The sequence below is a fragment of the Podarcis erhardii genome, assembly GCF_964252035.2.
Source record: "Podarcis erhardii genome assembly, chromosome: 2".
Classification (NCBI taxonomy): domain Eukaryota; kingdom Metazoa; phylum Chordata; class Lepidosauria; order Squamata; family Lacertidae; genus Podarcis; species Podarcis erhardii.
Genome location: NC_138498.1, coordinates 36,086,712 through 36,113,642, shown reverse-complemented (window position 1 = coordinate 36,113,642; position 26,931 = coordinate 36,086,712). Strand labels below are relative to the sequence as shown.

General features: G+C 44.3%; 2 protein-coding genes across 12 annotated transcripts in view; one reads left to right on the top strand and one right to left on the bottom strand.

Annotated features, from left to right (window-relative positions):
• Positions 1 to 25,706, top strand: part of UNC13D (unc-13 homolog D) — a 73,037-nt gene extending 47,331 nt beyond the window's left edge. For 6 of the 9 annotated variants that reach the window (XM_081850689.1, XM_081850690.1, XM_081850686.1 and 3 more), the window contains 12 exons: positions 150 to 293; positions 1,866 to 1,964; positions 2,455 to 2,661; positions 3,635 to 3,703; positions 4,470 to 4,549; positions 5,498 to 5,603; positions 5,731 to 5,802; positions 6,254 to 6,337; positions 6,966 to 7,086; positions 8,884 to 9,007; positions 9,963 to 10,168; positions 13,112 to 15,854. In XM_081850689.1, coding sequence (XP_081706815.1) covers positions 150 to 293; positions 1,866 to 1,964; positions 2,455 to 2,661; positions 3,635 to 3,703; positions 4,470 to 4,549; positions 5,498 to 5,603; positions 5,731 to 5,802; positions 6,254 to 6,337; positions 6,966 to 7,086; positions 8,884 to 9,007; positions 9,963 to 10,168; positions 13,112 to 13,236 — 1,437 coding nt within the window. In that variant the 3' untranslated portion in view covers positions 13,237 to 15,854. Of the gene's footprint in view, positions 1 to 149; positions 294 to 1,865; positions 1,965 to 2,454; positions 2,662 to 3,634; positions 3,704 to 4,469; positions 4,550 to 5,497; positions 5,604 to 5,730; positions 5,803 to 6,253; positions 6,338 to 6,965; positions 7,087 to 8,883; positions 9,008 to 9,962; positions 10,169 to 13,111; positions 15,855 to 16,888; positions 18,998 to 19,104; positions 19,157 to 25,572 lie in introns of those variants that run through there. The other 3 variants (XR_014153582.1, XR_014153583.1, XR_014153584.1) reach the window with 3 other exon arrangements.
• UNK (unk zinc finger) overlaps positions 19,453 to 26,931 on the bottom strand; it is a 52,577-nt gene continuing 45,098 nt past the window's right edge. For all 3 annotated transcript variants that reach the window (XM_081850719.1, XM_081850720.1, XM_081850721.1), the window contains one exon: positions 19,453 to 26,331. In XM_081850719.1, coding sequence (XP_081706845.1) covers positions 26,176 to 26,331 — 156 coding nt within the window. In that variant the 3' untranslated portion in view covers positions 19,453 to 26,175. The remainder of the gene's footprint in view (positions 26,332 to 26,931) is intronic.

Here is a 26,931-nt window from a genome sequence, read left to right as displayed (position 1 = left end):
GCATTCTAAATTAAGTGATCAGAGGAACAGCCAGCCAGGTGTGAAAATCTCCTTTTGTTCTAGAGATTCAGGCTCCAAATTAACTGAAGCACTCAACAAATCTGCACTTGATTATTTATGCCCGTTTCCCTTCTTTTGTTTCTCTTCAGCTGACACCACTAGGAGAGCTGAATAAGCACAGCACATCCACAGTGGACTTATCAACTTGCTATGCTCAGATGGTAAAAACCTGGCAGCAACTGGACTGGCCGGATCCTGAAGAGGCCTTCATGATCATGGTGAAATTTGTTGAGGTGCGTATACAGTAGGGATGGGCTATGTTTCACTTTCATCTGTGATCCATTTATAAGTCTTTTCACTCTTGTTTCCACATTAATCTGTGAATTTGTGAAGAAATCCTTACAAAGGTAAAGGTAAAGGGACCCCTGACCATTAGGTCCAGTCGTGGCTGACTCTGGGGTTGCGGTGCTCATCTCGCTTTATTGGCCGAGGGAGCCAGCGTACAGCTTCTGGGTCATGTGGCCAGCATGACTAAGTTGCTTCTGGCGAACCAGAGCAGCGCACGGAAACACCGTTTACCTTCCCGCCGGAGCAGTACCTATTTATCTTCTTGCACTGGCGTGCTTTCGAACTGCTAGGTTGGCAGGAGCAGGGACCGATCAATGGGAGCTCACCCCATTGCAGGGATTCGAACCGCCGACCTTCTGATCAGCAACTCCTAGTCTCTGTGGTTTAACCCACAGCGCCACCCGTGTCCCTTACAATCCTTACAAAAGTAGCATTTAAATACCCATGTATTTTTTAAAAAAATAAAATCAAAATTTTAAAATGCATTGTTTTTCAATATACTGTACATACTTCTAAATATATTTTGATACAGCTTTTTGACTGGAGAACTGTGTCATAACATTCAGGAAGTGCAAGAGCTGATGGATCTTCACATTAGCCCTGGAGGTGCAGTATAGAGCCAGATGTTCCAATTTAGTAACACTGAGATCCAGTGTGATGCACAGAAACAAATCCTACGAATGTTGGGGAAGATCCACCCCACTGTAAACAACTTTGTACATTAATCTGGCATTTGAAACTTTTAAGATGCTGGAAACAAGGATGCCAGCTGAGAACCTATAGTCCCCAAAGAGGCATAAACAGATGAGACCCAAAAACAATCAAGCAGGTCAAGAACAGCTGAAACAACAAAAAGTCCAGTGCTTTGCGCTTGTACCTGGTCGCACAGTTTTTACACTTGCTCTTTCATTATACTCTGAGAAGTAGTAGTACTTCAGAAAAGAAGTAATACATTATTCCAACGGAAAAAAAGAACCCACCTTAATTTGGGATAGAGGATCGGAATATTTGTTTGTTAATTATTCCTATTTCTTAAATACAGTGGTACCTTGGGTTAAGAACTTAATTTGTTCTGGAGGTCCGTTCTTAACCTGAAACTGTTCTTAACCTGAGCTACCACTTTAGCTAATGGGGCCTCCCACTGCCGCCGCGCCGTCAGAGCATGATTTCTGTTCTCATCCTGAAGCAAAGTTCTTAACCCAAGGTACTATTTCTGGGTTAACAGAGTCTGTAACCTGAAGCGTCTGTAACCTAAAGCGTCTGTAACCCAAGGTACCACTGTATATTTCTTGCCCGCTTGCCACCCCTTTGATCCCTAATGACCCGAATTACCCCCCAGACCAGATGTATTTCATTCTTACGATGCTCTTATTGTCTGATGAAGGAATCGCCTCTGCCTACGCCTTCCCACATCCTTGTAGGAAGCAGTGAAATCCAAGCAGTGAACTGATGCATTGGGAGTCTTTACCTCCATAGAGCACAGTATCCTCAAGCTTCTTCCTTTTTTGACTTCTTAGGACATATGTAAAATTGCTCTGATGTACTGCCGACTGATCAAGACAAGGGCAGAAGAATTGTCATCAAAGAAACACAAAGAGGGAGAAGCAGCAAACAGGGTGAGCGATGGAGCCAGTTTCTGACAAAGGGCGTTCAAGTAGGCTTTTGGGAGGTGGAGAAATCCTGCTGAAATATACTCGGAGTCAAGTGTGGACTTGATGCTCTTTATTCAGCTCATAGTAGTGAGGAATGTCACTTCCCCCGAAATGTCTGCTTTATATACATTATTTACACAATGGGCCCCACGTGATTGGCTAATTATGGGATTCTCCTGTAGGCCAATCAGGTTGCAGATTCACTTCCACCTGGAGTTGGATTGGGTGGCTCCTGCGGACCAATCAGACTGCTGCATTTTGGATCCTATTGTTCTAGGACCAATCAGACTGCTGCATTCTGAATCTTATTGTTCTAGGACCAATCAGACTGCTGCATTTTGGATCCTATTCAGTACATAACACCTGCCAACTCTTGAGGCTACAGAATTCTGCCATTCTGCATCACAGGCAGTTGGAATGCATCAGTTTCTTGCTTTATTTCTCCCCCCGCCAGCTCTGCGTTGTGGTGAACAACATCGAGCAGCTCCGCATGATGATCCTGAAGCTGCCGTCTCAGCTGGACTGGGTGCGCCTGGAGCAGAAGACGGGAGCGGTCATTGCGCCAGAGCAGATCCAGCACACCTTGCACCACCAGCTTCAGGCTACCGTCACTTGCCTCAACAACGAGATCCGTGGCGTGGTGCAGACCCTGGCAAGCAAAGTAACCCTGCAGCCTTGGCTTTGCTCTTGATAAGCTCAGTCTGGCAGGGAAAGGTCTGGGAGGGGCATGGTTGGAAATGGCAGAATGGGGCCAACACGAGACAGTCCGTGTTTTGCAGCCCGTGGTTATGGCTCCCTAAGATAAAGCTGTGTGCATTCTGCATTTCTGTACAAGAGCCATACTGAGCATGCAGGATTTTGTAGGGGCCATACAATTCAGCATCTCATGAAACCCAAGATTTGTATGAAAACATTAACATTTTTTTAAAAAAATCTTACGAAAATTTCACACACTGCTCTGCGTGAAATTTCAGAAGCCAGAGCAGAAGACGAGGGGGGGGGGGGAACCTTCATAGGAAGCTGCCTTTATACAAGACTCAGACGAAATTGCCTATCTTGTTCAAGATTGTTTACATTAACTAGCAGCAGCTATCCAGCATTTCCCACCTGGACTTTTTATTCATGCAAAGCAAATGCTTTTCCATTGAGTTTTGCCCTTCAGTGCCCCCCGTAGTTCCTTGTCTAAAGCAGCAGAAATGTTGTAGAAACTAGCAAATAGACACACCGTTGGCAGAGGTGGTTCCAAGATTGAGGTTGAAGAAGGGTGCTCAGTGGCTGCTGCTGCTGTTCTTGGTCCCCATTCTCCGCTTGCTGCTCTTCCTCATCTCTTCCTCCACTGTAGAAAAAATATGTTATATCGGAATGTAATGGCAGCCTTCCATACCTGACTAATGCAGTGATTACTAAGATAATGCAGTGTTTCCCAACCTTGTGCCTCCAGCTGTTTCTGGACTACAATTCCCATCATCCCTTGCCACTGGTCTTGCTAGTCAGGGATGATGGGAGTTGTAGTTCAAAAACAGCTGGAGGCACAAGGTTGGGAAACACTGAGATAATGTATGTGAACTGCTTTGAGCAGTTACAAAGCATCTTCCCTCAAGTAGTAGTAAGCACATGCGTTTTTATTTCGACAGCTGCATGCTGGAATTGCCAGACACATCCAGGAGCTGTACACCTGCAGCGCTTCCAGGGACCCAGAAGATGTGAGTCTTGGAATGCCGGAACAAACCATTTTTTCTAGGCTACATGCTGTTGCGCTAAATGTGCCTCTTGGCTCTTTTGCCCTATCTGTGTCTCTCATGCTGCCTTAGCTAGTCCTACATTCAAAAGAAGCCACAACCGAAACTAGTAATGTACTAGTAATACCCCTGGTTTTAACTCTCGGCCTTGAACTGTAATATCTATGCCTTCTGGAGCTTAGGGCTGTTTGACTTTCCAGCAAATGGTTTGGCTTTGGAGCAATATGTTAGATCTCTGTAGAGGAGGTGCAGGGAGGTGTTCAGGAGCCACAAAGGAAGGTGGCAATGGGGCGGCTTGAGTCACTTCTGAACTTACTGAGATGAATGAGAGTATGTAAGTTCATGTCAAAAAAAGCAAGCAATCATGGCACAACCACCTTGTTCCACAGCTGTTACTATTGTCACTTTATTGTCACTACTATTATGTTACTACTACTAATAACAATATAGAATTAGCTTTGAGAACTCCTCCACAGAGCTAAGAGATGTTGATCTTTTCTTTTTTTAACATCTTCCAGGACTATCCCAAGTCATTATTTTTGCATATAACAAAAATATAGCACATAAGGTAAAAAGCCTTTGAAATGTTATGCTGGCCGTTTTGAGCACCACCAGAGGAAGGCATTTTTACATACCTTGTATGGAGGCCTCTGAAATGTTTGATATAGACTCCACAGTGCTCTTCTCTGTCTCTCTATTTTCTCTAATCTTTTTCTCCCTGCCGCTCTAGTGTATCACCCCTTTAATGCTATTTTTGGAATGTGAGCTCCAGTATCTAAGTGGGAACCTGGTCCAAGAGAACTTCAACAGGTGAGCCAGAAGCCTGACATTGTTAGGATCTCCCCCCCCCCCCATCATCATTTTGTAGTAGCAATTATAGTAGTCTGTGGCCCTATGTTCTCCAGAAGAAGAATCTTCTCCCTCCCAGAAATTCTGCAACTCCTTGGGAATAACAAAGGCTGAAGGAAGACAGGAGAGCTTAATTCTACTGGGAGATGAGTGAGGGGCATCCAACAGGTAAAAGGCCCAGGGTGCCAGAAGTTCAGAAGATTTGCCATGGTATCAGTGTGAAGAATACATGGGTGAACCACAGCAGCACGCCAGGGTCCGTAGACAAGGAGATCCACTGCTTAGTTTCTACATTAAGAACACACAATCCCAGTGTTTCCCTGCTGGGTTTTGAAGCTCTCCAAATGCAGATTTACTAGTTACAGCTATTGGGGGGGCTGACCACTCTGCACATGCTCAGAAACATTCCATTCTTTCTTTATTTCGACTTCCTTGGGCCCTAGTGTTGAGTCCCTAGCTAATCAGCAAGATGTTTGAGAAGGGATCAATCAGACACAGGGTCTTTAGAGACCTCCCAAATGTCTTGTTCTTCTGAACTGCTTTTGGAAACCATCATGGTTGAAAAGAGGTGCATAAATATTCTTACGTAAATAAAATGAAATATTGGAGCTCCTTTGAATGCAAGTGGGACTCTCCAATGCTATGTTAAAACTTTATTTTGCCAATTTATTTCTGGGTCTAGGACAGCCTATGATGATTCTACTGTTGTGCATTTTTTTTTTTAAATCCCCCCCTTCACCCATAGTTCACCTCATTCCCCCACAGAATCTAGTTGAAAGTTGATAAATGAAACCTCTGGGAATAAGGGAGTTAGTAAGATGCCCCCTGGCTTTCTTTCTCATTCATCTCGTTGACTGGTATCCAGTGGCAACCTAGTTTCTATCTCTGCTTTCTCTCCCCTCCAAACAGCCTCTTGGAGCTGCTGTGGAATCACACTCTGGACATGCTGAAAGAGGCTGCAAAACAGCAACTTGGCAACTTGGCGTACTTCAAGAAATTGCAGTGTGCCCTCAAGGTACTTAGACATGTGGAATAGAATGTAGGATGGAGCATCTGGCTTTCTTTGCTGGGCTTTAACAATGGAGCGTTCACTCTTTTTCCTTTTTCTTCTTCTCCCCACCCTCACCCCTTTCATTCCATAGAACTTGGAGCGGTGTTTTCATGGAGAGGGCTGTGGTCTGCCAGAGGACACCCTCCACAATGCAACATTTACAGTAAGATGCTACAAACCCAATTGGGCTCTCTGGAGCATTGGGAGTGGGGCGAGGGATCCCTCCACCATGAACAGGCCAATCAATCTAGGGACTCAGCTACACTCATCAATTATATCATTATGTTTGTGTAACACCAGATGGCGCTGTGGAGCAATGGGATTTTCCATCAAGAGCTTTTATAATGTGTTTTTCTATAGCACTTTTAAAAAAACCTATATAGATCCAGCCTAGGCATGCACAAAACATCACCTAATAATGGTGGTCTTGCTGATCACCAATTATGGGGTCTTTAGAACAAGTGGGCCTCCACTCTTACTTGCTGCTTGGATTACCTGTTTCAAATTTAATTTGTCTTGCATAATCTGTCAATTTTTTGGGGGGGGGGTTGTTTTGTTTTTAAACAATTGCTTAATACTAGTACAATTTCTGCTCAAACCCACTTGTCTCCTAGGCTCTGGAAGAAGAACTGGACCTCTGCTCTTCCACCAGCAGAAAACTTATCCAGAAATACTTCAGCGCCCGAATCCAGCAGCAGGTGTGTGACTTCAGTGGTCTCTGGCTCCTGTTTACAAAGAAGACTGCATCTCCTTGTTCATTCTTCCTTGTGCTGAATTATATTGTTACATCTTATTTTCTTACGTTATTTGTGGCTAAGATCACCACTGTTGATTTACAGCAGGGATGTGAAACCTGTGTTCTTATAGACAAATTAACAGAGAATTAGGTTATGTTCTGCTCATACTGTTGGAGGCAATACACCTCTGAATAATAGTGCCTCGAAAGAGGAGGAGGGGAGGGAGTTGTTGTGCTGAGGTCCAACTTGCGGGCTTCTCATCGACCCCGATTGGCCCCTGGCCTAGATGGGGCAATAGCTTGATCTAGCAGGCCAACAGTTCTTATTAGATCTTATTTTGTGGCCCAACAGTTCTTATTAGATCACATATCCCATCCTACCTGATTATTGGCCATGCTGTCTGGGGCTGATGGGTCACACTCCAAAAACATCTGTAGGGGCCACGGGTTCCCCATCCGGATGGAACTGGAAGTGATGTTTATCACTGTTTATTACTATGGTATAGGGAGACTAGGACCATTAATTGCTGGCAAGCAAACTGGGGCATTTGAAATTCATCCTGACTTCTCTGGTTGTTCTTATTTCTTAGACAGAGGCTAGCCCTGAAAAATACGGGGCTGTGACCATCAAGGCCCTTTACCGCCACTCGGAACAAAAGCTACGTGTTGAGGTGCTCAACGCTGTCAACCTCCTTCCCCTGGACTCCAATGGTGAGAGAGCCCTTGAGCCAAAGGAACGTGTCTCATTCTCCTTATTAGTGCAGGCCCATGAATCTGGAATGCTGTGTACGGTTCTGGCTGCCTCTTCTCAAAAAGGAGTTGGGAAAAGTTCAGGAATGGTGGATCAGAATGATGATAACAAGGGAGAATGATTCACTTCCCTTATGAAGCAAAGTTGCAACATTTGAGAGTTTTAAGTTTAGAGAAAATGTGGTCACAAAGGCACCACTGGAGGCAGCAAGGCTTCTGAATAGCAGTTGCTGGAAACCACGGGAGGGGAGAGTCCTCTTGCGCTCATGTTCCCATGCGCAACTGTTCAGCCACTGTGACAACAGAATGCCAGACTAGAAAATCAAAAAATAAAGGTTGGTGTTTTGATGCCAACGATAGAGTATAGACGCTGCAGAAAACATTCATGTGTGAGCAGCACTGATTCCATCTGGGAGTCCCCTTCAAATCTGAAAGGCAATTGCAATTGCTGGTAGTGTGGATAAATACAGCTTTAATATCTGAAGGGAGAAGGGGCTGAGCAGTCTGTAGGAACTACAGTGCAGTTCATTCACATTTCCAGAAGAGGTGGTGGTTGTCTCACTTACGGTAAGTGCTCCTGACTCTTTGTGCAAAAATCACAGCGGAGAACACTGAGCGTTTACACACTCGGCTCTTTTAAGAACACAGTGTGAGCTCTGCATGCTTGGGACCTGGAATGGGTAAATAAAGATTTTAGTAAAACTGAGCCAAGGAAAGAAATGGATGAACCTGCTCCAGAGAGTTGCTGCATCAGGAAGGTGCCCTTCGCTTAGTGGCAGAGACTAACCCTTTTATGCAGAAGATCCCACGTTCAATCTCTGGTACCTCCAGACAGCTTAAAAATATTTCAAGTAGCAGGCTAGGAAAGGCGCCAAGTTGGAGAGCCACCACTGCCCATCAGACCCCACAGCATTGGGCTTGTTGTTGTTGTCGTTTAGTCGTGTCCGACTCTTCGTGACCCCATGGACCAGAGCACGCCAGGCACTCCTGTCTTCCACTACCTCCCGCAGTTTGGTCAAACTCATGCTGGTAGTTTCGAGAACACTGTCCAACCATCTCGTCCTCTGTCGTCCCCTTCTCCTTGTGCCCTCCATCTTTCCCAACATCAGGGTCTTTTCCAGGGAGCCTTCTCTTCTCATGAGGTAGCCAAAGTATTGGAGCCTCAGCTTCATGATCTGTCCTTCTAGTGAGCACTCAGGACCAATTTCCTTAAGAATGGATAGGTTTGATCTTCTTGCAGTCCATGGGACTCTCAAGAGTCTCCTCCAGCACCATACATAAACCCAATGCACTGACTCAGTAAAAAGGCAGTTTCTCTCTTTCAACCTAGAAGGCTGAAACTTAACTCTCAGCAGCCATAGGGGGCTTGCTTGCTAGAAGGTCTTTGATGGGTCAATAACACTTGGCTTCCGTTCACAATTTATCAGAAGAAAGTACTAGCAAACATTCTATGGTGGGGGAGGGGGTGAACTAAGATAAAGACTCTTAAAATTGCGGGACACCACCGGGTGCCAAGTGAATGCAACTTATGCTTGGGGATTTGTTAGAAGAACAGATGCCCCAGGACAGACTTGCAGTTTGCTAATAATAATAATAATTATTATTATTATTTATACCCTGCCCATCTGGCTGAGTTTCCCCAGCCACTCTGGGCGGCTTCCAATCATGTGTTAAAAACAATACAGCATTAAATATTAAAAACTTCCCTAAACAGGGAATGATTACTCTCTTACTTCTTCCTATCCCCCTCACCCCCAGGCTTAAGCGACCCCTTCATCCAGTTGACCCTGGAGCCACGGCATGAGTTCCCCGAGGTTATGACACGGACAACCCAGTGCATAAAGAACAATCTCCACCCTCTCTTTGATGAAGTATTTGAATTGTATGTATTATTATTATTTATTGAATTATATACCACCCTATGCCCAGAGATCTCAGGGCAATTCACGGAATAAAATCAAAATATAAAACCACAAAATAAAAACAACAAACCAATAGCTACCCTTCTCTCCTGCCCTGCAGACCCTTGCCATGGGTTGGTTTTTTAAAAGCCCGGCAGCACCCGCAGGTCTCAAACCTCTGGAAGCGATTGTGGGATTCAAGCAATGTGTTGGTCAATGGAACCACTGGGCTAAGATGGCTCAACCCTTGCCACGGTTGACACAGCTTGATAAATAGCATGAGATGGTGAAGGCTGGTCCATTACAGCAAGTGGGGCATTGCCCCACCAAACTCAGTCTGCCCTCAGCCAGCATCCACTTGCCAATCTCCTTACTTACAACCAGTCCAGGGAGTGGAGGCCCTGGCTGTCAGCTTCCTCCTCCTGAGCCTCAGTTTTGCCCTTGTAGAACGCAGTGGGTAGGTGGGTGGGGGAACAACACTGAAATTACCGTATTTTTCCATGTATAAGACGGGTTTTTCCCTAAAAAATGATGTCAAAAATAAGGGGGCGTCTTATGCACAGATACATTCCCCCCCCATTTTCTTAAATCTGAGTCCTCAAAAATAGGGGGTGTCTTATACAAGGGGGTGTCTTATAGACGGAAAAATACGATACGTCAGCTTGGCCTGTCCTTGTCTCTGTTTCCCCCTACTTTTGGCTGTTCCGCCTTCTGCCCCAACAGTCCCTCTTGACTCCAGCCACTCCTGCCCACAAGTGTTACCAATTATTTCTGTTCACCCATTCCCATTGGTTGGTATGGTTTGAAACACAGAGGAATCATTCGTCTGGTACTTTGTGCGTGCGCTTGGAGGTGGTCTTCTTTCCCTCGGTTTGAGGTGCTTGCAAAACGGGGTCACTCAACTCAGGCCGTCCCCATGTTCATTTCCTTTTACAGTTTGGTCCCTCCAGAAAAATGCCAGCAGAATGGGACGTGCCTGCTGCTCACCGTGTTTGACTACGACACATTAGGAGCCAATGATCTGGAGGGAGAAGCATTCTTCCCACTCTGCAAGGTGCTGGGGCTGAGTGAGGACGAGGAAGCCATCAACCCTTCCAGAGTGCCACAGACCCGATTGCCCTTGACTCATCCCGGAACTGCTGGTAAGCTCGTTACTTATACATTCCCAGCTTCACTTGTCCTTCTCCTTTTTGGCCAGCTAAACCTGTAGCCTCTTAGCGGGCGGGGTCATGGGCTTCTAGGCACGCCCCCTAGAAAATACAGGTGTTGTGGGGGGGGGAGGGAAATGTTCTTTTATTCAAGACCAAGTACTAGGCTGTATATTGAAATGCTCAGCATTTTAGTTCTGTGATTTTGGCTTGTATCCTGCGTAGCGCTAAGTTAACATTCTGTGAAGTGCTCCCTAACTCTATCCTGGGGCTTCCTTCAACAGGGAGTTTGCGGTGGGGCGAGAGGGGCGGGAGAAGTCCCATTGTGCAAGTAGAAATCCTTCCACTGATGGGGATGCTGTCTTTTGCTGTTGAGTTGGTGGTAAATTATATCCACACAAACACAGTTATGTACTACTAATCTAATGAAGCCAGTTTAAAGAGTTTACAAAAATTCAAGCTGATGCAGCTGATCGAGTCTTCCAGGCTTCTCTGCCGACCAAGCAAAGGGAAAGATTTTGTTGTCCCTTGTGGGCCCCATCTGACCATACATTTAAACCCTTTAAATAGCCATGGCTTCTCCCAAAGAAGCATGGGAGCTGTAGTTTGTTAAGGGTGCTTAGAGTTCTAATGGAACACCTATTTCCCCCCACAGAGCTGCAATTTCCAGAGTGGCTGGACCGTTGAACCTTCTTCTCAGAGAACTCTGGGAGTGGTAGCTTTCTGAGGAGAGTAGGGGTCTCTTAGCAACTCTCGGCACACATAACAAACTACAGTTCCCAGGATTCTTTGAGGAAGACCATGGCTGCTTGAAGTGGCATGATACTGTTTTAAATGTGTAGTGTAGGTGGTGTAATGGTGCTGGGAATTAGGAGTTCTGCTACCTGCATTTCAATCCCTTCCTACTGGGAGTTTAGGGGGAATTGTCAATATTCCCCCAGCCATTTCAGCATTAGCAATTTAACTAAAAACTAGAAGGCTGGTTTCATAACCTGTCTTCTAAGTTTGGAACCTAGGATGTTATGGAACACAGCAGGCTTAGTATGGGAGCCAGTCCCTGGAGGTACCTATACATATGAAGGTTTTGGAACCTTGGCTTTGATCTGTTACTGGAGCCATAGAGCTAGGCGTGGCTTCTGTTCTACTGCTTCATTTCAGAGACAGAGTGTAGGGATGGCTTATTTTCATAAGATGGCTCCTTGTATAAGATGGGTGGAAAATTAGGGCTCTGTGGCAAACAGGCTGATAATGGGTAATGTTTGAGGGGCAAATATCTGCAGAAAGGTCAGAAAAAGCCAAGCAGGAACAAAGGACTGACTGTACTTAGGACCAAGTGCTTTTAAGGGCTCATCTACATGTTTGCTTGTCCTGTAGCTAGAAAGCAAAGGTCCAAGTGGTTTTCCATTTGCCCTACTCTGTTCCTGGGGAAAATGTGCACTTTAGCTTTAAATTGGAGCAAACATCAGTCCAGAAAAAAGCACCTGATTGATGCTTGCTCCAATTGAGAACAAAAGATCAGGTTTCCCCAGGGGAATGCAGAGGGGAAAGCAGAAGTCTGGATGAGCCCTAAGTGTGTCCATAGCAAATGAAATGATAATTGGTTTGAGGGTAGCATGGAGGCAGGCTTTTTCATCAGTGGCACCAGTGTTGAGAAATTCCTTCCCTGCTGCTGTAGGAGAGGCTTCCTCAATTACAGCATTTCCCCTGCTCTTGATGACGCAGCCATTTAGGCAAGCATTCCCCTGAACTTGAACTTTCTGATACAGTAAATCCACAACTTAAATATATTTAACTTGTGAGCATTCAGCTTTGCACTTTTGGCAAAATAAGGTTTGTTTTGTTTTTTAAAAAAAAGACTGAGGAAAAAGACTTTAGCAATGCCCACCCCCCGCCATTGCACACAATGTGTTTTGACTATACACAAGTTTGTTATGAGGTACTATCCCCAGAACAAAACCCATGTGTAAGTTGTGGTGTTTTTGTTTTTTGTTTTTTTTAAAAAAACCTGTTTAAATTGTTATGTTTTTTACCTGGCTTGTTTAATTGTGTATGTTTTTAATGCTTTGGAATGGTTTTTATTGTGTGTTTTAATAATATGTTAATTTAATAATTGATTTTATACTTGTAAACTGCTTCAGAGCCATTTTTGCATACAAGTGGCATCTAAATAAATAAATATACAATGTGAGGCATTTTCCAAAAGTGAGGCAAGGTGAAGAGATTGTTTTTAGATTGCAGGTTGCTGTCCTTTTTATCACCGTAGCTTCTACACTGCCCCCTTCCTAGGGACGCTGGACTGCACCCACTGGACTGCTGCTGGAGTTACCTGAGCATCATAGGAGCAGCATTAGCAGTTGACTCTTAACTAGAGATTTCCTGCTTTTACTTCCAACAGCTCAAAAGGCGACGGACAGTAACACAACCCACCACACGCAAACTCCATTCTCCTTTTAATAAGATTCCCTTTTCCTCACTGCTTGGAAAGCTGCTTCCATAGCAACCTCCATCGGGAACAGCGTTTTGACTCACTAAAGGGAGTTACAAGAGGTGCTTGGAGCTAGAACAGGAAATGGAAACAGCTGTTTTTCAATTAGCCTTGTTCTTCATGGGGCACACACATCATTCGCATAGTATCCATTAGCTGCATCCATTAGCTTGTTACCCCTTGGCGATGTCCTGCAGTTTTCCATCAGGTACCTCTGGGCTTCTCTGCTTTAGGATGTTTTGGGATATATGCAATAGGTAACTTTTTGAGGGGCCAGGATTCTTGGCTTTGGCCTAGAAGAAGCTTAAGTCTTAGTTGTTGCCTAGCTTTTGTGATGTCTGCCTGCAGGAAACTGGGTTTGTGTTAAACGTCAAGAGACATTTAGTTGTAGGAGCAGTCTACTTGATTCCACATCTCACTGATTGCATGCCACCTCTCCCACTCTGCCCCAGGCGCTGAAATCTTGAAGCTGCTGGAGACCCGCAAAGGAGACAAGGAGGCCCAGGCATTTGTGAAGCTCCGCAGGCAACGAGCAAAGCAATCCAAGGAGACTGAGCGACAGCAGGAGCAACAATAGGGGCTGCAACAGAAGGGACTGAGCTGAAAAGGTGCAGCAGGCAGGGCCTGTGCTGCCATGGCGACAGCAAATACACCATGGAGAGCAGGAAGCCCTTCTTCCACTCCAGCTTTTTCTGCTGGTGCATTGGATGCCAGAGGGACATGCGGCATTCTAGCCTGGCCATAGCAAACCCTGGGGCTCTTTTGTCAGTGCATGCTGAAGAGCAAGCTGTGTCTGGATGAATGTTTGACCTGTTTCCATTCAAGAGGCGACAGGAAAGGGTTGTGTCACCCACTCTCAGACCCATTCATCCGTTCTTCATCTGCAGTAAGGACTTCCCTTATTTTATTCTAAGAAAAATGGAAAACGTGGTACTATTTGATTTTCATACTGCAGGCTAAGGGATGCTGCGAGCAAACACATGCGCACAATTGGCACGCATGCGTGCACACGAGGACTGAGAAAGAGCCTGTTTGGCCGGCAAAGCTTGTAATGTGCCCCTTGTGGATTTCCCCCAGGAAATGCTTTACTCTGTTCGCCAGATGGCATGGAAAGCAGGCGGCCTGGTACACCAGAAAGCCAAAGGGTGGGGTGGGGGTGGGAGAGCAGCTTTTGGTGAGTTAAAAAAAACAAACACCCCAGACCTGCGATCACTAATCTCTGCTACAGGAACTGGCACTTCCTTCTGATTTAAGCATCACTGACTTAAAAAGGAATTAAATGGAAGAGCCGCTGGCTGTACGCTGTGATGGATTCTATGCCCACTCATCTCCAGGGCACAATTCTGATTATCACAAAGAAGGCACAGATGTTGCTGGGGAGTGGAAACTCTTGCGTTTTAAAGCAGGGGAGGACTTAATTGAAAAGAAAAGCCGCATATTCTATGAACAGTGCTGTTGTTGTTTATACCTGTAAGCTGTGCTTGGCTTTGATGGATTGATGGGAGCATAAGACTGCAGTCACCACCACCACGGTTAGAATTTCACCTCCATTTCGGCAGTAAGGCTTGTGAAGTGTTACTTTGAACCCTGACCTACAGGTAAACCTAAAGACAGCCTAACGTAAGCTTTGATCATAGCACTGCAGGAAGCATTCCCTCAATTTCTGAGCATTTGCGACTTGTTCCCCCCCACTCCACTCCTTTGCAGTCAGGTGTTTCCACTGCCAGTGAGGCCAGGTCTTTATAGTAAGGATGGGGAACCTGGACCCCAATTCCCATCATCCATAGCATTGGCCAAGCTGGCTGCAAGTTGGGAGTCTGACATCTGAAGGGCCACAGATTCCATCCCCACTCCTGCTCTACAACTTAAGTTTTCCTCTTTTTCCTAAAGCCTAGAGCAGATCGTTGTCAGTGTTGTGGTGGTAGATATAGCCAAGGTTTCTGTGCAACGGGAAATTTGCTCAGTAGACTGTAGTTCTCAGCTGGTTTCCTCTTCCATCAAGAGGAATTGCTTTCCTGTAAGTGAAAAGGACAACTAAAGGATTATGTGAGGCTAAGGCATGCTATTTCTGTCACATTAGCAGCTAAAGGCTAAAGGCTGTGAAAGAAACCAGGCCAGGCTCTCGTTTAGTTTGGGCGGGGTGAGCTCTGAGCAAACAAAAGCGTTTCCTATTTTTACAACTGTGTGTATGTGCATACATTCCTAAGGGTAGAGCTGAGTGGACAGGCTCTTGTGGAGGCATTTTTGAGCATCTTAAATATGTAGTGCTTTAATGCCTTTCACTTACTACACAGCCTTTGCAGAGGAGAGAAAACCTGAGAGCATCCTCTATATAGAGCACAGCTGCTGGATGTCTTATCTACTAACCCCCCCCCCAAAAAAAATAATCAAGATTTTTTTAAGCTAAATGGTGTGTTTTCCTCCAGTGTACCTCAGGAGACTTATTGGCATACTATACACCACTTATTCTATAATGTGTTCCAGTTTAAATTGGTGAATACAGTGTAAGAAGGGGACAGTAGCATTCTGTGGCACTGGCAGCAGGGAGGGAAACGGAGTATGAAGTAATCTCATTTCCTTTTGTAAAGGCCTGTAGAAAGCAACCTCTGCAGAGACAGCTAGGGTAGTTGCAGGAGGAAGGGATGTAGCATAAGTCCTGCATTGATTCAAAGCAAGAGCTTCCTCCTTTAAGCATCCTGATACCAAAAATGGCCAACCAGATGTTTTGCACAGCCCATAGCAGGGTGTGAAAGCAACAGCTCTCCCTTATGGTTTGCCTCCCCCTCCAATTCTGCAAATGGAAGTGTAACTAAGAAGTGTGGCAGTGCAACAGAATGTGGCACTTCTGTTCAGTGTTCCGGTTACTCCATTCCCTCCCCTGACTGCCCTACCCCAACCATTCACTCTTTTAAAACCATTTCAAGCCCAGTGGAACATGCTCAGTCTTCATTGGCTGTATTGGATCCACCCTGCCTTTGGAGTGTTGCTGGTGTGGTGGTGGAGACACTTGTGCCCAATTCCAGTCTATGGGCTGCTCTAACTTTTGTCACTGGGAACATTTAAAATAATTACTCAGGGTGGAACCCAGATAACCCAGATAATCAGGTTTCCTTTTGTGTGTGTGTCGCCAAATCCCTATTTCATGGAGATTGTGCAGGTTTGTGGCTGTATGAATAAAAAATTGAGAGGACAGTATACTACTTCTGAACCTGGGAGTTTTGTTTAGCCATCATACACATCATGACTACAGTGGCTGCTGCTAAACATGGCCTCCATAAATTTGACTAGGCCTGCATTAAAACCATTCAACCAAAGGGTCAGCACATTTTGTGGCTCAAGTGCCCCAGCTTTTCAAAATTGCGCTATATCGCCAGCCAAGCATCGTGGTGATATACCGAGATGCTGAAAAGCAAGCTGCATTGGCCTCTGCCCGTGAGGCACCTGGTGAAAGTGCCCCAGCTCTCACCTTGGGAACTGATGTGGTTTCACCCAGACGCTCATGGGCTGGGACAACACAATTTGTGCAGCTCAGCTGGGGCTTGGGGAAGTTTCCCCCTCCCCAGCTGAGACAGCCCCTGCGCTCTTGCCGCTCACAGGTGGATGGGCAGAGCATTGGGGCTCTAACTGCTCGGCTCAGGCAAGAGCAGCTATAAACTCCTCAGTTGAGCAGTTTAAAGATGCAGAGGGAGGAACAAGCTGTATCGGCGCCTCGCCAATACAGCTTGTTTCTCCCTCTGCATTGTATGAGGAGCAGACCGCGATGTCAGTTCCACTGAGCGGTATATCGCTGGTGAAACCACCACCGCTTCAGAGTCCCTCTGCTAAGCAGCGCCCACTGGACGAACTCTTGACTCCCTCCAGCAGATGCTGATAGCAGACGGACTCAGGAGCGGTGGCAGTTTCACCAGCGATATACCGCTAAGTGGAACCGACATCGCGGTCTGTTCCTCATATATCGCCCAGGCCTAGCTGTAGGAAGTCCTGTTGGCTGTTGTGAATCTATTCCTTTATCAGTTTCAGTGGGTAACCTGAGCTCCAGTACAGTATGAAAGGGAGAGGGGAGGAAATGCTCACTCTAACCTTCTACCCATTGCACCCTTTGATATCCTATTTTCTCCATGTCATCTCTTTCCTTATGTTAATAACCCCAAACACTTTTGCCTTTCTTAATTGGGAACGCGTTTTCATTGCTTGATCATATTGACTGTACTTCTCTGCCTCTTTTCTAGTTTTGTGATGTCCTTGTTGAGTTGGCATGACCAGAACATGCATGTAGTAGTCTAGAGGTGGTTGCCCTTGGTTTTAAGAAAGACATTATTATATTGGCCATTTTCAGGCCATTTCCAAACTGGGCCCAGCATGGAATCTTCATTCCTACACAGCTATGCCATTTTTATTGTGCCATCCATTATGACGGCAAGTTTGAGTCCCAGGTCAGTTTAGAATTCTATCAGTATATATGTGAAGTTATTTTTTTGCCACTTTACATTTACTTTTGATTTCATATGCCATTCTGTTGGTTATAAAATATGTAGTAGAAAGGCCAGTTTGGGGCATCTCACACTTGTCACCTCCCTGCAAAATTGTTATCTTCCACAGACTTGACCTCCAGAACACTTATGAGTAAATGAAGTAGCAGCACTCCCATCACAGGTCTTTGGCATAGCATAGTACTTACCTCCTTCTCCTCCTGTGATAACAGTCTCTTCTTTCTATGTGCAGAGTCCTGTTCGTCAACCAAATCTTGATGCAAAAGAGGATCTGTCATTTTATCCCAAGACAACTAAGTTCAGGCAGAGGCCTTAGGGAAGTTATGTCACCAAAAGTAAATGATGCCTATAAGATCACTTCTCTACCTATTTGGGTAACCCCAGATGCTTCTTAAAATGTTAGGAAAGCAAGACTTCAACTTGTACAAGCCATGCTTGTGCTACCTATATAAAGCGTCTTGTTCTACGTCAGGGTTGGGGAACCTGTGGCCATCAGCTTCTGCTTGACTCTAACTCCCCATTAGTCCCTGGCTGTATTGCCAACAGTCAGGGATGATGGGAGTTGTATTCCGGTGACACCTGGAGGGTGACAGAGAGGAGTGTGTGTAAAAATAATTTACAGTGCAAAGGTATAATTTATATAAGCTGCCCCACCCTCTATTTAGTGTTTATCGTCATCCCTAGAAGGGAATGACAGCCCTCAGACTGAAAATGGTTCTTCATCCCTGTTACAGAGACAAGGCATAGAAAGCACATGTGCATAGTAATTAACACATGTGTAGATCTCAGCATTTGCTGGTCTTACAAGTAAGTAAGTCACTAGCTAGCTAGCCTCCGCTGCAGCAGCTTCTATGTAGTGATTTCATGAAATGTGGATTGATCCTTCTGCCTCATCTAATTAAGAGTAGTTGAGTGTCTGGTTGAATATTTTTCCAGAAAGGCTTGCCTGTGGGTACTACTTTTCTAGTTCAGTGATTGACCAAAGAACCTACATTCTAGCACTGAGAAGCTGTCGGTGTGTCCCATCTCTCTCCAGCCTGCACCCATTACTTATTCCTAATCATTCACGCTTTGGGGCTGTGTTTACTCAGCCAAAGAAGAATACTAGTAAGCGAGGACAGGGGATGGGATAGAATCACTATGGAGACACAATTACAAAAACAAGACAGCTTGGACAGATAGCAAACACAGATACCATTATGCTAGGGGGTGTCAATGTGGTGACTTACAGAGGTTGCTGAACCATCCCTGACTACTGGTCATGTTGACCGGGGTCGATAGGAATTGGAGGGCACCATGTTGGCTACCACTACAAATGAGATAGCTACATACTAGTTCAGACAAAGTTAATCATGCAAAACGTTCCAGTGAAATCAATGGGGCAATTTGGGCTAAGCAACCACTGGGTCTCAATTCAATCAAGAATATGTCCTACTGATTTCAATGGGTCTTAAGGCTGACTAAATAGCTGGATTAGCATTATTAAATTTCCACAATTTTTTTCCCCATGGTCCAAACCCAGAATTCTCAAATTTGCTCACTTTATTCTGGATTCAAGATTTTGGGAGGCCAATTACAAAATGTCATTGTTTCTCTCTCTCTTATGTTAATGGAAAGAAAGAGGAGACAAGACACTGCTGCACACAAATTTTGAAGTGAGAAGAGTATACAGAGATCTCTGGGTTAGGAGTTCTAAGTAAAGAGATAAGCTTTCCCCATTTCCAGTTGGGTCCTTAAAAAGCCAACTGAGGAAAAGTTCCCATTCAAAAGCAGATTCTCCCCAGATCTAGAACTTTGTTTCCATGGAATCCAAGATGCTGTTGCAGGTGGTGTGTTGGGAGATATTCCGAGATAAAGGATCTTTCACAAAACTCTGAAATTGTATTGTATCTTGAGCAGTATGAGGGCTATATTTATATAAAATACAGTAAATTGAGTGGGTTCTATCTTTGCAGTCCTCTAGGCTGCAAAGGCTATTGTTTCTATATAACCAACTGGAAGGTGAAAAAAGATGTGATTGTAGATTGTAGGCCAGGAATGCTGCACAAAGAATCACTTCCGGCACAAGTTCCATGAGAGCAAAGGGATCGTGTTCATTTTACCACGGTGCAGATGCTTCACATACCTGCCATTCACTTCATGGAGCTTGAACAGGAGACCTTCCTAGTGGAATGTTAGGCAGGTCCCCCCCCCCCCAACCTCTCTAGCTTTCAAGTAGAGATCAAAGGTACTAAGAAAACTCACATGGACACCACATATACACTCTAAAACACACATACATATGCACACACAAAACTGCTGCCTTTTTTTTTCTTAGCAAAAAAATAAAAAAATTTATTGTCTTCTAGAAAATCCATCCTGCCCTTGGAAATTGTGACACAAGATTGCATTTTTTTAAGCTCCACATGCAAATCCACTTTGCCAAGAAAGAGTGTCTAAAACCAGGTTTCTGGACAGCCAAACACACATATATACAGAATACGAGAAAGAACAACAGCTGAAATCACAGTTCCGCATTACAGTCTATAATAATGGAATCAAACACCACATTGTACACACCACCTATTACCTTTTGGCTGACTTCTACACAGACTTGAGCGGCTCTCTGTCCCAGCCACCCTCCACCCTCCCCTGCCTAGGAAAATCCAAGGAGAGAGACTGGTTCAGAATTGCCACCATAAATACTGTAGTGTGTAATTTTAAGAATTTATATAGAATGTATTTATATATTTTTTCCTTTCAAACATTGGAAGCTACAGAGTGGGGAAGCCCCATAGAGATCTTTTGATCCACAGTCACCAGTTTGCAGGAATACTTCACTTATAATACTTTTCACCAGCAACATCTACTTTCCGGTTGCATTGCTCTAAAGGCTGATATAATCCCGGAGGGGAATCAAAAGGAGGGAAAAAATGAGACCCCCCCCCACTGGTAATAAATACTTTTCCCTTTTGGGGAAGGAAACAATATGGGAAAGTCCTGTCTGTCTAGTGGGACAGCACTAAACTGTTGAGTCCTTTATGTCTTTCCATGCTAAGGAAGGAAATTCTCTTCATTTGTCTGAGCTGTGCAGCCCTTGAAGTGGCTCAGGTTAAGCTTGGAGACTTATGGAAAGTTAAAAAGAAAAAGGAATTTTCCTGTGAAGAATTCTGTTTACATGTGATGCTAAGTGATGGTTTAGCATTAGAAGGACAAGCTGAAGGAAACCTTGGGTATGTATGCTCTGCTTGCCACCTCCAGCACTGCAACGAGGAGGAAACTGGAAGCTTCTGCTTGAACATTACAGCCAAACCGTAAACGGAGGTTAATTGTATCTATGGTTATGGGGGTGGAGAGAGGCAGCTTTATAAACCAGGTTTGAAGTTGCTTTCACTATCTGTAGTTAAGATTAAATGCAGTTTATCCAGATTTAAATGTCACAAGAATCTGTGGTTAGTCTAAAATGGAAGTGAAAGCTTGCAAAGTCCTCTGTGTGAATGCACCAGAGACTGCAGGGCTGCAGCTTAGCCTTATAACACTGAGCCATCACTTAAGTGTTACATGCAAACCCAGACCCTGTGTGCTGCATATAGGCAATTCCCCACAATAAATTGTTAGGTGCCGCTTTCCCTCTGCTGAAGTAGGGCAGTAGAGAAGCATAGCCCAGCACCTCTGAGCTGTATGATTACTTGGCCATCTGCCCGAATGTGTGGAAATTCCTCAGCCCCACAAAGCCAATCATTTTAAAAGAAGCATATACAGGTTAATTCTTAACACTTACTTCTCTACTAATTCTTCAGCTACCTGATAGTTCTCTACTGCTAATCAAGGTAAATCTACCAGCCTTTTTGGATACTCTGGTTTTTGCAACCACAATATTCCCTTGGCTGGTAAAATTAGTCATATTAGCAGGTCCTCCCCAAACTTTTGGAATGATTCCCCCCCATTAGGCCTTGGCATAGAGGCCAGAGAGGGAATACAAGAGGCATTCTGCTCAAAAGTGTGTGAACCTTCATAATCCAAGCACATCTCCTTGGGCTGTCCATTTAGGATGATTTACTCTAGCACCAAATAATAAGCTTTAGCATCAGGCAAAACCCAATCACATAATCCCGTTGGCCTAAAAAAAACCCCAGTGCTGAGCAGGTACTATTCAAATCAGCAACTACTAGCTCAATCAAGATTTGCTTTCGGTTAAACAAAAATATGCATATTTCCTCTCATTCATGGTTCATCCCACCCTATCCCGGTAAACAAAAAATTCCTATGCAGAAACTTAACCCAAAGTTACAAAACAGATTGGTTTTGCTTTTCCATTTGGTACCTAACAAACGCATTCACATTTCAGGTATTTCATTTCAATATTAAAATTCATAGAAATCTAGGCTTTCTTTTTTCTAAAAAAAGTGCGTCTTAAAAGAGCTAAAGAATGGGATAGAGAAGCATGGGCTTCTACGATTCCCAGGTGTGGATAAAACCAGCCTGCTGCTATGTCCTCGTGCCTATGCATTATACTGACAGAGACGAGGTAGAGGAAAAAGCATAATTGGATGGGGAGCAGTCCGGAATTTGTGGGGTTGGGAGATTTATTTATTTTTTAAATCCCATTTTGGATTCTTTGGTCCTTCACGATAAAACAGACAGATTGGGTTGTGGCACTAAATGTAAACAGGCTTTTGCCTCTGGTATAATTTCTCCCCTGCATCGCACCAGCAAAGCAATTTGCCTAGGGGGGTGTTGCAGGGAGTGGGAAAGAGGAATCTGATAACCAGCAAGATTCTATAGAGTTGCCAGGCCTTAAAAACAGGACAAAGAAACTACCTCTAAGTTACGCTTGAGGAGACCAGTGACACATCTAACACCCTCTGTAGGATTCTGTTGGAGTTACACAAAGCTGTGGCAATTCAGGACTAAACAAATTGCCCCCCACAAAATCATCGTCTCACTATGGACAATCACATAGAAAGGCAGAGGAAGCAATAAAACACAATGTTTACAAAACTAAGTGTTACAAACCAGTTACCACCAAAGAGCCTGAAAATGGCTGCAATTCTGTATAAACACTGTAGACCCGATTCAAAGAGTTTATTTCCTATGATCTTTAAGTTAGTTACCAAAATAGTTTAGTACATTTTATTTCCAGCAGAGTATTATTACTCCCCCATAATTTAAATTTGTGTGTGTATGTTTTAAAAATGTTCACATATTTTAAACAAACAAGCTTTCCTTAAGACTGAGGCATGTTTGCTGGCCTTGGAGACCAGGTAAGCCCCATGGCACAGACATTCAAAGGCTACAACCAAAAACGAACACAACCACAAGAGTCAGCCAGCAGCGTCTCTCCATACAAAAAAAGAAAAGAAAGAAGCCAATTAGGTGTTCTTTTAAAAAAACAACAGATACTAGTACAATATACACATTGAAAAAAGCAGTTTTACCAAACATAAAAGTTAATTTAAAAAAAAAAAATCCTAAACAGAGCTGCACTTTGAGATCATCTGGGAATGCATATTAGCCCCCCAAATATGGGAGGGTGGAATTGTGGAAGCAAATCTAATGATGTACTTGCATTAAATATGAAAATACTCCAGAGGAAAAACCTGACAGTGAGTAGCTGGATTACCCTTATGAAAAAGAATGATAACTTAGAGTTTCCAGTGCTTTTCCAGGTTGGGGAAAGGTGGGTCAACTACTGCAAATGAAGCAGAGACTGGTGAGCAAGGGAGATTATAAATCTAATTATTACACTTTTACATGTTAAACAAACTCCCCAGTTCAAAATGACAGATTAGAGTCCTTCTGGACTGGACCGTTGCTTTTTGTTGCCTACAGGCTGTTGCAATGTCTAAACAAGTCAAAACAAACTGCAGTGGGAGTTCTACCACTCGGGAACTGCAGGACGACACATTTACTGGATACAATCTTAACACAAAAAATATTCCAAACCACAAATTTCAATGAAAGTCAGTTGGATTTAGGCCCCAATATATATTCCTGGAAGCCTACCACACATAATCAAAGGTTAACACATAATCAGTGAGTTAACACCATTTGTAAAGCACTCTGGGAAGAGTGCAAATTTAATCTCAATGGAAATTATTAGTGGAGGCTGCAATCCTAAACATATTTACTAGGGGGAAACCCCATTGCATTCAATGGTGCTTACTTCTGAGTAAACATGCTTAGGATTGCACTGTAAGTTTCTTTTTTAATAGGTGTAGTTAAGTTCTGCTCAGAGCTTGGAAACCTTAATCATTCTGGCCTACAAAAGCACAATAAATAAATTAATGATTGCTCCGATAATCCAGCTGATGGTTGCTTGGGACCCAAAAAGATTTCTGTCTATTTGTATAAAAAGCCTAACCTATGAAATGTATCCCTCAAGGCTAGATGCACTGTGCCCAGTAAGAGATGGGCAATATAAATAGTAGTCAATGCTGTCCATGACAAATGGTTCTGGTCTAAGTAGTTCTCTAGCAAGGGCACACCCAATATTAAGGAGGAATGCATTTACAGAATCAGGCTTTATGGTCGTTTTGGGAGAATGTTCTCCATCTTCATGGAAGTTGTCTACTGCAGGTACCCAGACAAATAAGGGCATTTGCAGCTACACTAAGGTGACCCAGAGTTAACAGAGATGCTAACCCAAAGGAACAACTAGATTATCTTTTGTAAGAATGAGCAGAGCAGTAGAAAGGGCACGTCTGCATGGGAGCGTCTCTCATTTTCGGCTTGGTGCTTTTGATGCCAAAGCAGAAGGGCAGGAGGATCAGGCCCCCACCAACTCCAGAATTACTCTCTGGGCTGTGCAAACAGTGTATCACATACATGCCTGATGAATGTTCCCATCTGTTGGGGACCAGTCCCAAGCCTCTGGGCTACAAAGATTGGATTGCACACAATTCAAATGGACCAAACACAACTGATCCAGACGCAGCCTAAGACTATAGAAAGCCTTGGGTGTTCCCAGATCGTCTATAGCTAAACAGGGATCACAACCAACGATATCCTCCTGCAAAGAAGACAGGCAAGCTTCACCGGAAACCTAAACTAGTGAGGAGTAAGATAGAAGAGTAAGAAGGTTTCCCTAATCAGAAGGAAAAGGAATGTATTTGACAAGTGAAACACTGTGGACTCTGGGCAACCCCATCTTTTCTTGCCTACGAACAGCGCTTTAAGTATGGCCTCGTGGCATTCACTATAAATCAGAAGAATGTGAAGCGGATTAGGAACGTAACTCCACTTGACACCTAAGCAGCTAGCTAATCTTTCAAGAGAGGATATTCCAATATCTTGGATTCCCTGTTTGCCTGCTCCCAGTTCTGCATTTTGTGAATCTATTTCTTGCCACTGGAAACATTTTCATATTGGGGTCCCTGAACATTTGCAAAATTCTGTGTTTGTCCCATGGCTGTGAATTTAAAATTATTTCTTCCTCACAATATCTCCGCTATTACTTTGCAGAAATTACATCTGAAGGAAATCCATGTTTCAATTCAGTATGCAACTCCAAATTTTTGGCAGCAAGATAGAAACACACAGTGTTAACTTCTGAAAATGTCCCCCGCTCCTCTATCACATTCTACATTCCCCAAGTTCATGGTGGTGCACCACATCTTACTGTATGCTAGCAACACAAAGTGCTGTCCAGGGCAAACAGATGAGCTTGCTCTGTAAAAAACCTGAATGATTTTTTCTTAACACTCAAAGCAAAAAACCAACCCTTGTCTGAACTATAGGGTGGATATGTTACACCGCGAAGCTGGTAACAGTACCATTCGTGGTATGGGAACAGCAGCGGAAGAGACATATTGTTTCTACCCATCAGGAAGTACCAAGTATTAGGTTTAGGGTGAGTAACACGGCATCAGCTGACCAAATGTAGACCAACTGAACATTGTACCCTCTAGCCAGATACTTGACCAATACCCCATTTCTGCAGTCCCAGGCAGGCAGACAAAAACAGGAAACTGATTTAGTCCCAAAGGGCCACCCTACCTAACTGGTGGGTCACAAGTTATGCAGGCCTGTATTAGGCAGACTAAAAAAGTTTAAAAGGTTCCATCTACCTCCATTTAATTATCAATGAAAACAAAGCCTAGGAAGAATACCCCCGCCCCAACCTCCAGCAAGCAAGCAGGCTTTTCCAAAGCAGGTATTCATCATTTCACACTTCCACCTCTACCTGCGACCTAGAATGCCTTCCATTTGCATTATCCACAGCTCTGAAGCACATCCTAATTGCCAAGAGAATACAGACCACCAACTCTGACTTTTCCTCTTTACGAAGTTCCACTGATAAGTAATGCTTTTGAGTAAAACTATTGTGACTACTGGCCTGCCACCACTGGTTTGTTTGAAATTTTGCTCCTTTTGTTGCTTTGGTAGAAACCTACAAGTGTGTAAAAAGACTTTTAAAAAGCGAATGCTTGTTTTTCAAACAGATATCCAAAGATCCTCACCCATACTGAAGGCCAACAAGAGTTCTGAATGCCTGAAACTCTCAACGGGGAAGAACTGCAAAGGGGATTCTCTTGTTGTTAGGCTAAGAGCATGTCAGCTGCTTTAAAAAGATGAAAATGATGATGAAGTAAGAGCCAAGAGAAGGAGGACAAAGACATGATCAGAAATTTGATTTCCGTGTCTCTTCTCCCCACAGATCCAGTCCTCACCCTGGAAAGCACTTGCAAGCCCCTCTTCCCCTTCCCTCTAAATCTTTATTCAGAAAAGACTAAAAAAGGGTTACATCCTAAATAGGAAAGGGGGGGGGGAGAGGGGAAACAAACTCTGCAAACTGCCCTTTGATCTACATAAAAACAGCCATAAAAGTCCCTAAGGAGTTAGACTTAGCAGGACTGGGTGGGTGGGGGAACCTTTAAATGGGAGATGCAAAGTATTAAAAAGTGCTCTGCAACTAATTTTTGTTTTTATGTGTATATATATATATATATTCATATATATATATTCATATTATATTTATATATATATATATATATAAAGTTAAAAAGTTCTATGTGTGATATGCTAAACCAAATGTCCTAGTAGGGTCACGACTGGAGAGTGTGTGGCCTGTTGGGATGGCAGATGGGGCATTCGCCCTCCTCAGCACACGTTTCACACAGCACAGTGTGTTGGCACGGGAGTACCACCCGGTTCTCTTCCTGGCACTTGAGGCATTTCACCGACTGCATCTGAAACACTGCCTGGAAAGAAAGAAATGGGGGGCAAAACCAAAGGGGTTGTCAGCAAAACAGAACAGAGCCCTGGTACACTCAGGAGGCAGCCGTTAAAGGGTCAGAGACATTCACAAGGAGTAGGCAAGGGAGAACCCACAGACATTTTCAGGAGGGCAGTGGAAGAAACTGGAGTACAAAAGAGGCAGAGGAGTCCTTTGCCTCTCTCTCTGCAACCGCCTCCCTGTTCCTATGCCTGATCTGGCTTACCTCCCCACATCCCTCTCTCCTCTTCCCGTCACCTGTTCTGAGAGTGCCTTTGGGCAGACGGCATGCACAATGACATAGATGGCAGCCGTGCCTCATGAACTTGGCATATATCGAACTTCTGGCAGTGACTCCTCCAGCCTGCTGGCTCTGTTAAGTCGCTGAAGGAAGGAAGTGGCTTAGGCTGCAGCCAGGACCCAAGATGCATAGGATACAGCTGTTACACCTCTTGCCTAGAAAGCAGCTCTATGGAATGTGTGGGCAAGAGGACCGCCCCCCCACCAAATTGTCTGTGTTCATTCCCGCAAATTCAATCCCACCCACCCCACCCCCATCTCACACGGAAATGTGTATATGCAGCTC